At 37.1% G+C, this 14,909-nt stretch overlaps 1 protein-coding gene across 2 annotated transcripts; it reads right to left on the reverse strand.

Annotated features, from left to right (window-relative positions):
* Positions 1 to 11,778: 11,778 nt before the first annotated feature.
* On the reverse strand, positions 11,779 to 12,662 carry LOC145042507 (large ribosomal subunit protein uL15x). Of its 2 annotated transcripts, none has more exons than XM_078990949.1 (2): positions 12,525 to 12,662; positions 11,779 to 12,358 (listed from the first exon to the last, which is right to left on the reverse strand). In XM_078990949.1, exon 2 carries the CDS (start codon positions 12,350 to 12,352, stop codon positions 11,912 to 11,914), a length of 441 nt encoding a protein of 146 aa, XP_078847075.1. In that variant the 5' UTR covers positions 12,353 to 12,358; positions 12,525 to 12,662; the 3' UTR covers positions 11,779 to 11,911. The 2 variants fall into 2 exon arrangements, with proteins under 2 accessions (XP_078847075.1, XP_078847076.1); XM_078990950.1 differs by having other exon boundaries at positions 11,779 to 12,353; positions 12,525 to 12,614.
* Between the last annotated feature and the right edge of the window lie 2,247 nt (positions 12,663 to 14,909).

Here is a 14,909-nt window from a genome sequence, read left to right on the forward strand (position 1 = left end):
CCCTTCTCTAGTATGTAAATGTTATTGTTGGATCCTAGCCCTAATTTTCTTATTGGGTGATAATTAGGGATTGTTATTCTAATCTATCTTTGTCCTTTTTCTAATTGAAGATGTCGAACGCAAACAACGCTGCTGCTAGTTCTTTCACGTTGATGAGCCTTTGCCAAAAGGTCACCGTCGATGGAACGAACTTTAGCGAATGGATAAGATACATTCGCACCATTGCTCGCTATGAGGATAAAGAGTATGTCCTCGATGAGAAGCTCGAGAAAATCAACCCCGAAGTTGCTACTTCCGAAGAAATCACCGCCTTTGAAACTCATGAGCGAGATGCAACGAAGGTACATTGCATCATGATCGCCACCATGAACTCCGAATTCCAAAAGTCCTACGAGGACATGTATCCATACGAGATGCATCAAGACTTGTTGGAGAGATACCACCAAAACGCGAGACAAGAGCGTTATGAGATTTTCACTAACATGATCTCCGCTAAGATGGGTCATGGAGAATCTCTTACCGTGCACCTACAAAAGATGCAAAGGTATGTCAACCGCCTTCGCAAGTTAAATGTTGACTTCGGTGAAGACTTGGCGATCGATATGGTGCTTCACTCTTTGCCTCCGATGTACAACCAATTTAGGATGACCTACCACATGAACAAAGAAGAGGTCACCCTAAGCAAACTCCAAGGTCTCTTGAGGGTCGCTGAGAGCAACTTCAAGGACAAGTCTGTTGCACCTACTCCCAATCCGTCCGTTGCTCCTATCTTGGCTATTGGTCAAGGGAAGGGAAAGAAGAGGAAAGCTTCATCGAATAACTATCGCAAGGTGAAAGCCCGAGATGGTGCCTCTTCTAGTGGGACCAAAGTTGATCCCGCTAAGCCCTGCTCCAACCCAAAGGAGGCAGAGTGCCACCACTGCCACAAGATAGGACATTGGAAGAGAAGCTGCCCGGATTACCTGCAAGCGATCAAAGAAGGAAAGATCAAGCCATCTTTCGCAGGTATATACACAATCAAATCTAACGATTCTAATCATGCTATTTCTTGGGTTCTTGATACCGGTTGTGGTTATCACATTTGTTCTAATGTGCAGGGACTAAGAAGAAGTAGGGATGTAGAGCAAGGAAGGATCAATCTAATCATGGGGAACAGAAGATCGTCGCCTGTGACCAAGATTGGAGTGTATTCTTTAGTGCTTAGGAATAGTTTGGTTTTAGATTTGAACAATTGTTTCTATTCGCCAGAAATGGCTAGAAACATCATTTCATTTCATGGTTTATATAGACAAGGATTTAGATTTTCTTTTAATAATGAGAATGGTTCTATTTTGGCTTATCTAAATGGTGTCTTTTACTTTGAAGCTATACCATGTAATGGAATATATGAAACAGTTATGATTGTTGATAACTTAGGAAATGATGTTTTGAATATTGATTCTTCCACTAGTATGGATAAAGCATCCTTGTGGCATTGTCGTCTTGGACATGTCAACAAGAAACGCATAGCACAACTCCAAAAGGATGGAGTGTTGGAGTCATTCGACCTTAGGGAAGATGACACATGCGAGTCTTGTTTACTTGGAAAGACGACCAAGTCACCCTTCACGAGTACTTGTGAAAGGGGTGAGGGGCTATTGGACCTAATACATACCGATGTATGTGGACCCTTTAGATCAACCACGAAGGATGGGAACCGCTTCTATGTGACTTTTACCGATGACTATAGTAGATATGGGTATATCTACTTAATCAAGCAAAAGTCAGACACCTTTGAAAAGTTCAAAGAGTTCAAGAATGAAGTGGAGAATCAATTGGGCAGGAAAATCAAGATGCTTCGATCCGATCGAGGAGGAGAGTACCTAAGTCTTGAATTCCACGATTATCTCAAGGAGTGTGGAATAGTTTCGCAATTGACGTCTCCTAGGACACCGCAGTTGAATGGTGTGGCAGAAAGGCGTAATCGAACCTTATTGGATATGGTTCGCTCTATGATGAGTCGTGCTTTCCTACCTATCTTCTTTTGGGGGTATGCCTTAGAGACTGTCGGCCATATCCTTAACCGAGTCCCTACTAAGAAGGTTGCCAAAACATCTCACGAGATGTGGACAGGGAAAGCTCCCTCGTTGGCACATATCAAGGTTTGGGGTTGCGAGGTTTTCGTAAGACGAGATACTCACGACAAGCTTGAACCTCGAAGTGAGCGATGTATTTTCATCGGCTACCCGCAAACATCCTTTGGATATCTCTTCTATAGACCGAAAGACAATGTTGTCTTTGTTGCGAGGAGAGGAGTTTTCCGAGAGTGAGAACTCATAAGCCAAGGAGACAGTGGGAGGCAAATCGAACTTGAAGAGATTCAAGAATCGATAGATGAAGGAACCTCTACCGCTGGCATTCAACCCGAGGAGGAAACTCCGGTTGAACCGATTGACGAATCCTTACCTCTTAGACGTTCCGATAGAGTTAGAGTTCATCCCTAGTTTTATGGTTTTCATATTACTACCGAAGGGGACACGTATATTAGTGACGGTACACTAGTAAATCTTGATGAACCTAATAGCTATAAGGAAGCCATGGCAGGCCCGGAGTCTGCGAAATGGAAAGAGGCAATGGATAGCGAGATCCAATCCATGTACGATAACCAAGTTTGGAATTTGGTTGATTATGTGCCCGAACGTAAGACCGTTGGGTGCAAATGGATCTTCAAAAAGAAGACCGACGTGGATGGGAACGTACACACATATAAGGCGCGATTGGTCACGAAGGGCTTTACTCAAACTCCCGGAGTTGACTATGATGAGACCTTCTCACCAGTTGCGAAGATTAAATATATTAGAGTGATGCTAGCAATTGCCGCATTTCATGATTATGAGATTTGACAAATGGATGTCAAGACCGCTTTCCTTAACGGAAAGTTGGCTGAGGATGTTTACATGGCTCAGCCAGAGGGGTTTGTGGATCCGAAGCATCCGAATAGAGTGTGTAAGCTTGAGAAGTCCATCTATGGACTTAAGCAAGCGTCTCGCAGATGGAATCTTTGCTTCGATGAGAAAGTCAAAGAGTTTGGATTTGTACGAAGCGAAGACGAATCTTGTGTATATGTCAAAGCCAGTGGGAGTATAGTAAGCTTTCTCGTTCTATATCTCGATGACATATTACTCATAGGAAACAACATCTCGACTTTGCAGGAAGTCAAGTCCTGGCTCGGGAAGTGTTTCGCTATGAAGGACCTCGGAGAGGCTTCTTACATTTTGGGAATAAGGATAGTAAGAGAAAGAAGTAAGAGACTAATTGGACTTGGTCAGAATACTTACCTAGAAAAGGTACTAAAACGTTTTAGTATGGAAAACTCAAAGAAGGGAGAATTACTGATACAAGGAAATGCCAAGTTGAGTAAGACTCAAAGTCCGAGTACTGAAGCTGAGATAGCAGAAATGAGCCGAGTACCATACGCTTCCGCAGTTGGCTCAATCATGTACGCTATGACTTGTACTCGCCCTGATGTAGCCTTCGCTTTGAGCATCGTTAGCAGATACCAAGGGAACCCTGGCAAAGCACATTGGATTGCGGTGAAGAACATCCTTAAGTACCTTCGGAGGACGAAAGAATGGTTCTTAGTCCTTGGAGGGAGTGATGACTTGAAGGTGCGAGGGTATAGTGACGACAGCTTTCAGACTGACAGGGACAACTACCGTTCGCAGTCGGGCTGGGTCTTTACCCTAAATGGAGGAGCAGTGACATGGAAAAGTTCCAAGCACGAAACCGTAGCTGATTCAATGTGCGAATCAGAGTACATTGCAGCGAGCGAAGCGTCGAAGGAGGCAATATGGCTAAAGAAATTCATTGGTGATCTTGGAGTTGTGCCGGCCATAAAGGAGCCCATGGAGATTTTCTGTGATAACGAAGGTGCGGTTGCCTTGACCAAGGAACCGAGGGATCATGGTAGATCTCGACATATCGACAGAAAATATCACTTCATTAGACATCGTGTAGAAGAAGGACAACTCGTAGTGAAGAGGATATCATCAGAAGATAACCCAGCAGATCCGCTTACGAAGGGACTGAGTAGGGTTAAGCACTTGCAGCATGCTAGGAGTATTGGGCTGAAGGATGATATTAGTATAGATTAGATAGTGTTAGAAACATATAATAGATAAATGTAATTAACATTTGATGATTAAATAAAGGAGTTTTATTTATGAGTAAAGTTACTGTCACATGTTAATTGTTTAACTATTGTTTCACTTTGCATGTTTTGACTTCCAGAATAATTGAGTTTATTAGGAATAATTGAATTATTCAAATGGTCCACAATCATTCATATGTTGGGAGTAGATATGAATGAAGATTGTCATGAATTGGTGTGTAGAATGTCTAAATGGTGTTAGACATAGCAAGGGTTGCTGCAACGTTCATGAGTGCTTATGAACTGGTTTTGAGCATTGGAATAAACCCGCGCTTGCTGGAATCACCTTATGGAATACGATATAAAAGGTGATCGCAAGACGATAATATCATATAGTCTTAAAACCTAGATATATGGTTTATTATTTGTTAATTGATTGTACATTGATAATGCGAAAACGCATCAGTAACTCGGTGTTATAAAACGCATTGTTGTGTATAGTTGGTTAATGAATAAGTAAATGCATATAAGTCGAAGTTTATCTGTAACTTTTATCTAAGAAGGTAAAAGCGATATCTCGGCCGCTCGATGATTTGATTTGACTTATGTGTCGGGCCCGGTCATAACTGAATTGATGTGTTTGATTAAGTTCTATGTCAAATAAATCAGAGATCGAGAAACCTAAATGCTTGACTAACCATTCCATAGGATTGTCGGCATGATATCTAACAGAGGACTGTACGATCCCTTATCTAAAGGACAAGATTGATTAGATTAGAGTTGACAGCGTCTTTATAAGCTACGATTGCAAACCGAATTGTACATGTATAGTTACTAGACTTATCCAAGTGGGAGACTATTGGAATAGTGTCTAAGGCTGCAACTATATTAGGCAAGTATTTGATCCGGTTGTGCATGGTCCTTTTGGGTTGCCTTCACCATAGCAACTTGATGGATGATTTGTTAAAAGAGAGTAAATATTATAAGGAATAATATATGGTTATTTGATTAATATAAGTCATAGATTAATTGGAATTAATTTGGTGACTTAAAGAGATTAATTAAATAAAGGGGTATAAACTGTCAATTGTTTGATAGTTAAACTTTAGACTATAAATCCATTGGGATATGCTTTGGACGAATTCTATGAGATATAGGATAGCTAAAATCGTCCAAAGGCTTATCTATGGAATGGATTTGGATAGCCTTAAGAGAAGATTATCCAATTAGGGTTTAGGTTGTAACCCTTAAGGAGTCTACAAGTATAAATAGACCCTAGGGGTGAGGGAATTCGACACACCATCAAAAGTAGAGATACTTTGGCCGAATTCCTCCCCTCTCCTCTCTCCTAAATCATATTGCTTGCTATTGGTGTTTGTAAGCCATTAGAGGAGTGACATTTGTGACTCTAGAAGCTCCAAGATAACAAGATCAACAAGGAACTCAAAGGTATGATTCTAGATCTATTTCAATGTTGTTATTTAATCTAATTAGCCATTAGAAGTCTTGGATTCAAAGCATGTTTAATTAGAAAGCCTAGATCCAAGCATTAGGGTTTTCCATGCGCACATAGGAAAGTTCTTATGGCTAAAACCCATCAGAAAATTCAATTTGAGATGAGTATGATGGGTAAGATCAATAATTTTATGGTATTGAATATTCGTCAGAGCATGGATGTAATTTTCATCAATCAAGAGAAGTACTCTCGTAACTTGCTTGAGAAATTTGGCATGACCAATAGTTCAAAATTGAAAGTAATAATGGTAGTTGGCACGCGATTAGGACCTTCGTTGGACAAGCATGTTGTTGATATTACGTTGTATAAGAGCATGATCGGTACGTTACTATACTTAACTGCTAGTAGACTTGATATTATGTTCGTTGTTTGCAATTGTGTCAGGTATCAGTCAAATCCCAGGGAACCCCTTCTAACAGTTGTGAAGAATATCTTTCGATATCTCAAAGGAACTTGTCGTTGGGATAATGGTACCCTTCGAAGACCAATTTCTTCATTCAAGCATTTTCAGATGCGGACCTTGATGGGTATCAATTCGACATGAAAAGCACTACTGGTGGATGTCAAGTTTTGGATGGGAAGCTTGTTAGCTGAAAATCAAAGAAACAAACTTGTGTTTCGATTTCCTTAACAGAAGCAGAATATGTTGCTACTGCAACTTGCACTTCTCAAGCCATATGGATACAAAGTCAACTTCGTGATTATACAATCAACATGAAAAATATATCCTTGTATTGCGATTCACAAAGTGCAATACGCGTCTGCCATAATCTGGTGCAACATTCGAAGACCAAGCATATTGCACTTCGATATCATTTTATCAAGGATCATGTCGAGGATGGAAATATAGAGGTTCACTTTGTGAAGACGACAGATCAACTTGCTGACATTTTTACAAAGCCTTTGGATGAGAAATATTTTTTAAGGATATTGTTTAGATTAGGAATGCTCAACGCAAATGTTGTTCCAACCTTGTCTTCATCGTGAAATAACAAGGAGTCGAAACACCGTTGAAGGATTCAAAAGTTACTGGACACTATTCAACGTTCAAGCCCCTTCGCTTTCAACATCAATCTGAATGGTTCAGATACTACTTCGTTGTCTGAGAAGACTTGTTGTGTCGGAGTACTATGTCTCGATGTCAATACTTTTCATTTCACATGTCTGGTAACATTTTATTGTTTTTACTATTGTTTTTATACACCACAAAAATATTTTTCATTTTGTTTTTAAAATTCCAAAAATATTTTATTTCTTTTGTCTTTAATTTTCAAAAACACCAAAAACTCCAAAAATATTCTTCATTTTGTTTTAAAATTCAAAAACAAAAATTCCAAAAAGATTTTCTTATTTTTGTCTTTTTCATTTCAAAAACAAAAATCCAAAAATAATTTTTGTTTTTGTTTTGTGTGTTTAATGATTTTCTTGTAGTTCTCAATTGACATATTATGGTGTATATTACTTCGTGACTAGGGGACATGTATAATTTCGAATCTTTGCACTAGTTAGGTGTCCTTAGAAGCATGTTGTTGTATGTCACCTAAGCCTCATAGACTCAATGTGTTTCGAAGCCTTAATGGATCACTCGGTACGAGGGTTCCTTCCCAATCAGGCTATATTCACATTAGTTGACGAGCTACCTGTCTCTTCTCATTTTGAGTTAAGAGATTTATGTTATGTCCATATCATTTGCAGAGGTACACTATGTTTCTTAACCAATCTTTTTAATCAACTTATTTCTTCACGATACACACACTTCACTTGTGTATCCTCGACATCTCTAGTAGAAACCAATCAAAATGTTGATACTGCAAAAATCTATGTTCATGATCCTGATTCATGAGTCTGTGATGATGGTGAAACCCAAAATTCCCAACTCATCAAGGAATTGGCGGTGAACTTTAGGTTCAATATTTTCACAAAACATTTGTTTCAGTACCTTTCTTCGATATTCAAAATCATATTCCTTTTGTTATGCGTGATCCGGATAAAATGCTCTTTACCCAATAAATTTTTGCCCAACAGGATCCAACACTTATTTTTTTGGAATATGATTTCCGTCTGAATATCATTCCTAACCTTTGTCACTTACAAATTTGTCTTAGCTTCGCTTTTCCCTGACTACACTGGTCATACAAGTAATTTTGATCATTAAATTCACACTTATGTTAAGTTGTGATCATGAACAAATTAAGCCTACCTTGGAAGTGTAAGTAAAAGAAACCCTTCGATACTCATTTACGAGTATTTGATTGTAATTCACGGGATATCACACAAGCAGTTCGATATCTCTCTTGATATTGAATGAAGTGATCTTTACCTGGGATCCATTTGTTTTTACATCGGATGTTTATTTGATGTCACTATTCGCACATTTGATTATCTTGTTTCCCTCTATATCTTTGGTAGACATTTGCACAGAAATCCTCGAGGTCTTGGGTAATACCAACTCAAACCTAGATTTTGCAAGTTTGGCTATGATTTCGTTTCTCATCCCAAAGCGAATGAGCCCTGCCTCGAAACAAAGGTTCAGTAACGGTTCTTATCCTCTTGGGGCACACAAAACGATTGATTGATGTGATGGTTTGGTTACTTCAAAATTTTCCAAGAAAAAGTGCTCATTACTTTTCAGAAGTGGTAACTTTTACGGAAACTGGCTCACTTTCCTAGGATACACGTGGCAGAATTTCATTGATAGCTGGTTCAAATTCAAATTGTGTCCTAGGTATATAAGGAATTTGGGGGTCTCAAATCAAAACTTTACGCATCCTAGTTGAATATTTTCCCCAAAATCTTCTTCCTTATACTTATCTCTTCACACAATTCAACAAAACCCTAACAATGGCAGCACAAACTGGTAATGTTGAACCATCACAAAATACTGATGAAGCTTCATCTCGACCTCTATAAGATTCAGAGTTCTAATTATCAAGTTCAAACAGGCCTTTCCAAGTACCCATAAGAGCTACAATTATCAAGTTCAAACAGGCGTTTCCAAGTACCCAGAAAAGCTACAAATGACTTGGTTATTCATGGATGGTTCTATTGTTGTGTTAAATAAAATCTCCAAAGTTGTGACGTTTCAGCTTACAGACGAAAAGAATTATAAGCTCACGAAGAAACACTTTGCACATATTATGAAACTTCCAACCACTGGTCCGTTTTATGAAGTGATGAATGACCACGTGATACATATGTTCAATGACATGGGTCATCAACTCCCACTCACCAGAATCAGTCAGTTTAAGAAGTCTTCTTTGCCCTGTATCTTGAATTTTCTATTTGGGATTTTTCTTCGTTGTCTCACAGGTCGGAGTGTCGGTCTTAACAAATCCAAGTTGGATATATATGTATTGAGTGTTGGGTTATACTATGATTTAAGTGTGGATTATGCTACACAATTATGGGAGAAATTCGGGACTGGTATCTCACACACCAATGTTGCAAATGGTGTTTCTTGTGCTAGATATTGGAGTTTGATTCTACAAGAGATGTACGAGAAAGATGGAATTTTCGTTCCATCTGATGCTCCAAAAGCAGAGTTCTCGATCTATCAACATCTGAAAAGTGTTGAAGATGATCCCATAGGTTCCCTTCAGTAGCACGAATTCCTAATGTCATGCTTCGAAAAGTGGATACAAGTAATCCAGTTCTTGTTACTTATCTGTCAACTGTTAATTTTGATGTGCAAATAGGGGTTTTGTTGCCCAAAGGAATTGAAGGTACTTCGAAACATGGTAAAGGGTCAAAGAAATCCACAAAGGTTGCACAACCTAAGTCTGATCATGTACCAAGGTTACAAAGTCTAATCAAGATCCTGTTGTTCCAGAACTAAGAAGCCAACACGCAAACCTTGTCATTCACCAAAAAGGCCTATAGTTGAATAAGTTCCTGAGAAGTCTTTTTCTTCACCCAATGAGGATTTTGTATCAAAGGGGTGTGGTCATTCGAGAAATTTCTGCTCTTGTTTCTCCTGCTTCAAAGAAACAAAGAGCACATGCCATGGTAAAGAATATCAAAAAGAAGAAGAGCATGATCGGCTCATTAAGGCTCGTCATCTAAGCTCATTAAAAACTATGGGAGACTAAGAAAATAGTAATTGTCTTTCTTCATTTGAGCTCGTTAAGCATATATGAAGCTCTAGATCAGCTCGTTAAGGATCATTAAGGCCCGTATGTTCGTGAAGCATATTAAAGATCGGGATTGACTCGTTATTTTTTCATATTTTATTAATATATAAGTAATAAATTATAATATATAAAATATAAATATATTATTAAAAGCTCATTCAAGCAGTGCAGGCTCGAAATCGGGCTCGTTTATTAAATGAGCTTTATTCTAGGCTCAAGCTCAGGCTCGGCTCGACTCGTTTCGAGCTTTTAACGATCCAATCTCTGATAGTTCACGAGTAGCTCGACTCATTTAATTACATCCCTATAAGCAACGTGATTCTCTTTCAAATAGTTTCTTAACTCGTTATATCCGAGTTGCTACCTCCAGGTTTAAGTAAATCGTCGAAAAAATCATTGGCATCATCACTCAACGACTTTTTGACGAATTTCTTCTTGAGAATATTTCATTGTCGAATCTTTCCAAGTAGTCCTAAACAATTTTTCCATCCTCATCTAATCTCCCGAACCATTTGATGTGCTTTTAACTCATAAAAAGTAATTTGAGAATATTTGATGTGAGAAGTGGTGATGATTGTCGGCATGAACATCTTGCAGTCCAGCTGATTTCTCATTTTTATGGTATGTTTGTTCTTTACGATTTACATTTATCTGAATAATGCATATTGTTGAACATCATGTATACATAGTTTTAGGGACAATTGAAACCTGTTAGACAAAAGGTACTAAACCAAAGCTTTATTTCCTAATGTAGTGTTTGGTATGATGAAATCTTTGCTTCAAATAGTTAGTTCAGTTTATGTGGTATAAGCCATTATATTCACATATTTATTACAAAAGTAATTTGGTTTCTCCTATAAACTATAAGAAAGATAAACTAATAAGACAGCTAAGAAGATAAATATTAGAGCTGAAAGTACATTGCTTTATATTGAGGGAACGTACATTGCTACTTCTTGCAATTATCCCTTTTTCCAATATTATTGGAAAATTGATAGATTGTTATAATCTTAGATATATTCCAAGAAGTTGTGGCTACGTCCTTATAAAGTTCTTGTCACGTCATCTTACAAAGCTCTAATTGAACCAATTCCAGGTTCAATATTCATCCATTTTTTTTAATTTTGGTTTGAAATAGAAGCATCTCTAAAATTTACTCAACTTGAGTTTATTGTAGGCATGAATTCATTCTATAAAAAGTAGATTCCCCAATATTGCGAGCTTGCATAACTTTTTTGTAGCCAAATTACTAGATAATAAAATGTCTGTCTTAAAAGAGTGAAAATTATCAACTTTGCGTTCAATAGTTTCTTTGCTACTCAAATTTGGTAATGGAACTGGTTTAGTTTAATTGAAATTAACATGGGATCTAAGAGCAACGTTTTTGTACTTTATAATATGTAAGGGCGTCTTTTGTAATCTAAGAGCAATTTTTTTCCATTCATGTTCCATTATTTGTTAAAAAATCCACATGTGTGACAATTCCTTTGACAGATTATTATACTGGTGTACTTGTTTTTTTTGTAAATCGTAATGTAAAGAAACTTTATACGGAGTAGTTATTTATTGTTTATCATCAATAGCAGTATGTAGTTTTATGTTCTATGTATCATCTACATGCAAAATGTAGATCGGACCTTATGCAATGGAATATATGAATGTTACAAAGATTAATGCTCTCTAATAACAGTCGGTAAGTAAAAAATACGATAAAGAAAAAACCAACCTAGTTGCGTAGCATGAGGTTGTTTACTAGTTTTAACTAATATTAATGGTGTTTATTAAATGCTAACGTTTTTTAAATTTAATCATACATATTAAGCATACTTTATGATTTTCTATTGGTAATCCATTAGCCATAGAAAAATGAAATAATCAAATGATAAACGCATATCGACTAATACTTAACACAACCACACACTTACAAAGACTCAAACATGAAACCATGGTCTAGGATGCCATTAAAACAGACATCCTAAACTAGGATAAACAAAGATGATGTCTTTATAAAAAAGTCTATTGTATTCCGAAAATAACTCATATGGAAACAAAATTCATGTTCAAAAGAACCAAACAGTCTAAAAAAAGGATGAAGATAATTATAAGAAAAAGAAGATACAGTAACCGAAAACAAACCTAAGCAGTAAGCAAAACAGCACCACCAGCCTCTTTAATCTTCTTCTCCGCTGTCTTTGATATAAGCTTCGCCTTAACAACCATCGGATGCGACGGAGGCACCATACCTTTCCCTAAAACCTTGAAGAATCCGTGCTGTGTTACATCGACAACAGGGACCTTGTCGGCGGAAGCATTCTCTCGCACGTCCTGAGGAACCATGGACCAGAGCTTGTCCACGTTGACGATGGGGCAATAGAACTTGTTTCGTAGCTTGTGGAAGTACCTCATTCCAACTTTACCGAAGTACCCTGGATGATATTTGTCGAAGAGGATACGGTGGTGGTGCATTCCTCCGGCGTTACCCCTACCTCCTGGATGCTTCCTGTGTTTTCCGATACGGCCATGTCCGGCACTCACGTGACCCCGCTTCTTGCGGTTCTTCCTGAGTCTGGTCGTCATTCTGCCCTAAAGCGCCCAAAAGGATTTCAAATCAACAATGAAAACGAGTATGTGTATATGAATGTATTGAGATCTAACATAAAGTTAACCATTATAAGAATTTGATACGCATAACAGCTACAGAATCATAATTGGATAGCTGATGAAAAGAACAGTAGATAACTATGAATACCTGAAAGGAAAACTCCGGCTACAGGCGGCAGCGTCGACGCTAGGGCAGAGTATCTCAGCTACATAAATAGGAACCCTAACTCGATTTATAGCCTATAAAAGATCCAATTGATATCTCTTCGTGGGCTTATGGCTAGTGCCGAACTGCCGATTCTAATTTGGGTTGTGGGCCTAAAGTAGACTAATAAGACCAATTCCAATCATAACAATAAAATTTTATATATTTTTGTTGAAAATTTATATAAATTATAACTCAAACTCCTAACAGTCCAACCACATATTAAAAATATATTTTAATGTTATAATTGAAATATAATAATTATAATAATTTCAGAAAATTTAAAAGGCCACTTAAATCGTAAAGTGGTTTTTGGTGTTGGTTGACCTCTATATGTGGAGGCATTATTCATCTACACAAAAATGATGTAATTGAAGGTTTGTTGGAATATAAATGACCTCTAAAATGGTTTGGAGGTCCATTGGAAATTGGAATTGGCCTAATATGTTTAATTACCAAAATAGGTATGGGAAGCGATTCACTATTCATTTCAGGTTAAGGCTATGGGGAGTGGTTACACTCATCCCACCGGAAAAACGCAACAAATGTGCGCTATGTCAGCTTCACATCCAATTCACCACCAACCCACTAAAGATTGGAAATGGTTACCACTCCACAATATTTATCAATTTTTAATATTAAATTAAATAAAAAAAACATAATTAATAAAAACATAGATAATAATAATAATAATAATAATACAAAAGTCTAGGGTGAAATTTATACATTTTATAAATTATTTTTGAGGAAGAAAATTAAAAAGGTTGTTTCTGCTTTTGATCCAAACTCAAGGGACTATAACTGACAATTGTTGAAAATGTGTCTCCTTCTTCTTGATCTAAATGACGTCTCCATTCCTCCATTTCAATACCTGCAACTGTGATTTTTTTCAAGTCTGTGGGGAGTGAATGATTTTTTTTATTATTTTTTTAATTTGTTAACTGTCAAATGGTGCCCCAAAACGGACGAAATCAATTTCCACCAATTAAAGCCTCCGTCTTCTTCCGTCTTCCCACTCACGCCACAGCCAAAGCACCGGTCTTTGGGACGGTGTTCACGCGTGGGACTGCCAAATCAGCATTCACGCGACTTGAAGAAGCCCCATAGCGGGTAACCTAAGCAAAATCATTTTCTAAGTTTTCATATTTTCAGTTCTGTTTTCATTTTCCTCCCTTTATTTTTATTTGTTTTTATATTTTGTAACCCTAAAGTAATTTTGATATAATAATCTTTATAATTTTAAAATTTATAAATATTTATATTCTTTCTCCTTAATTAATTTTTATTAACAGTTTTCACCCTTTATAATTTTAAAGTTAAAATATTAATATTTTATGCATTATAATTTTATCCCTTACTACATTTTGAAGTTACATTTTGGCCTCTTATATAATTTTTTAATAATCTTTTCTTTTATTAATTTCTTAAAAATACACTTTCAAGTCAATTGTTTGTATCCATATTTTATTTTGATATTTTTTGTACTCCACTTTATATGATTTAATCGTCTCCGTTAGGGGTGAGCATTTTGACCGGTGGACCGGACCGGACCGGACCGTTTTTTTGGACCCTCGGGCCGGTTCTCGGTTCTAAGTTTTCTATCCGGTCTGGTCCGGTTTTTTTCCCGGTTCGGTCCGGTTTTTACCGGGTCCAGAACCGGTTGGACATGGTAAAAAAAATAGTTTGATCGGCCTTATTATACCAGCACTAGCAAAAGCGACTTTCCCTTTCCCATAACACGTAATAGCCGATAATTTCCAAACCAAAAAAAACTCCTTCGATGTCGATCATCTCAAATCGCAAATTGTGCCTTCCCTGATTATCTCAAGTCGCAAATCGGCCCTTCTCCTTTCTGATTTCTGAATCGCAAGCAATAGTCGATAGTGAAGCCGCTCCAATCGCAAGTCGCAAGTAGCAACTCGTTTCTCTCAAGTGTCGATTCTCCCTCTCTCAAGTCTCAACTCTCAAGTGTTAATTCAAGCTTTCTGTGAAACTCAAGTCTCGATTCACAATTAATGGAATCAAAAATCGGGATTGCTAATTGGGTTGCACTTGATGATGATGAAATTCAAGTAAGGGTTACGATTTTTGGTTGTTTTTTTGTTAATTTTTGTTGAAATAACAAATAATATTGTTATATTTAGTTGAATACTTGTCAAAACAAAATTATTGTTATTATATGTAAACTAAGGTTATGTTTTTTGGTTGAATTTTGTTAATATTTGTTGAAAATTATAAAGTATGTTGCTATATTTTGTTGATTAATTGTGAAAAAGTTTGTGTTTTGATTGTATGTAAACTAGGGTTATGATTTTTTTTGTTGATTTT

The sequence above is a fragment of the Lactuca saligna genome, chromosome 4 (genome assembly GCF_052625555.1).
Source record: "Lactuca saligna cultivar CGN05327 chromosome 4, ASM5262555v1, whole genome shotgun sequence".
Taxonomy (NCBI): domain Eukaryota; kingdom Viridiplantae; phylum Streptophyta; class Magnoliopsida; order Asterales; family Asteraceae; genus Lactuca; species Lactuca saligna.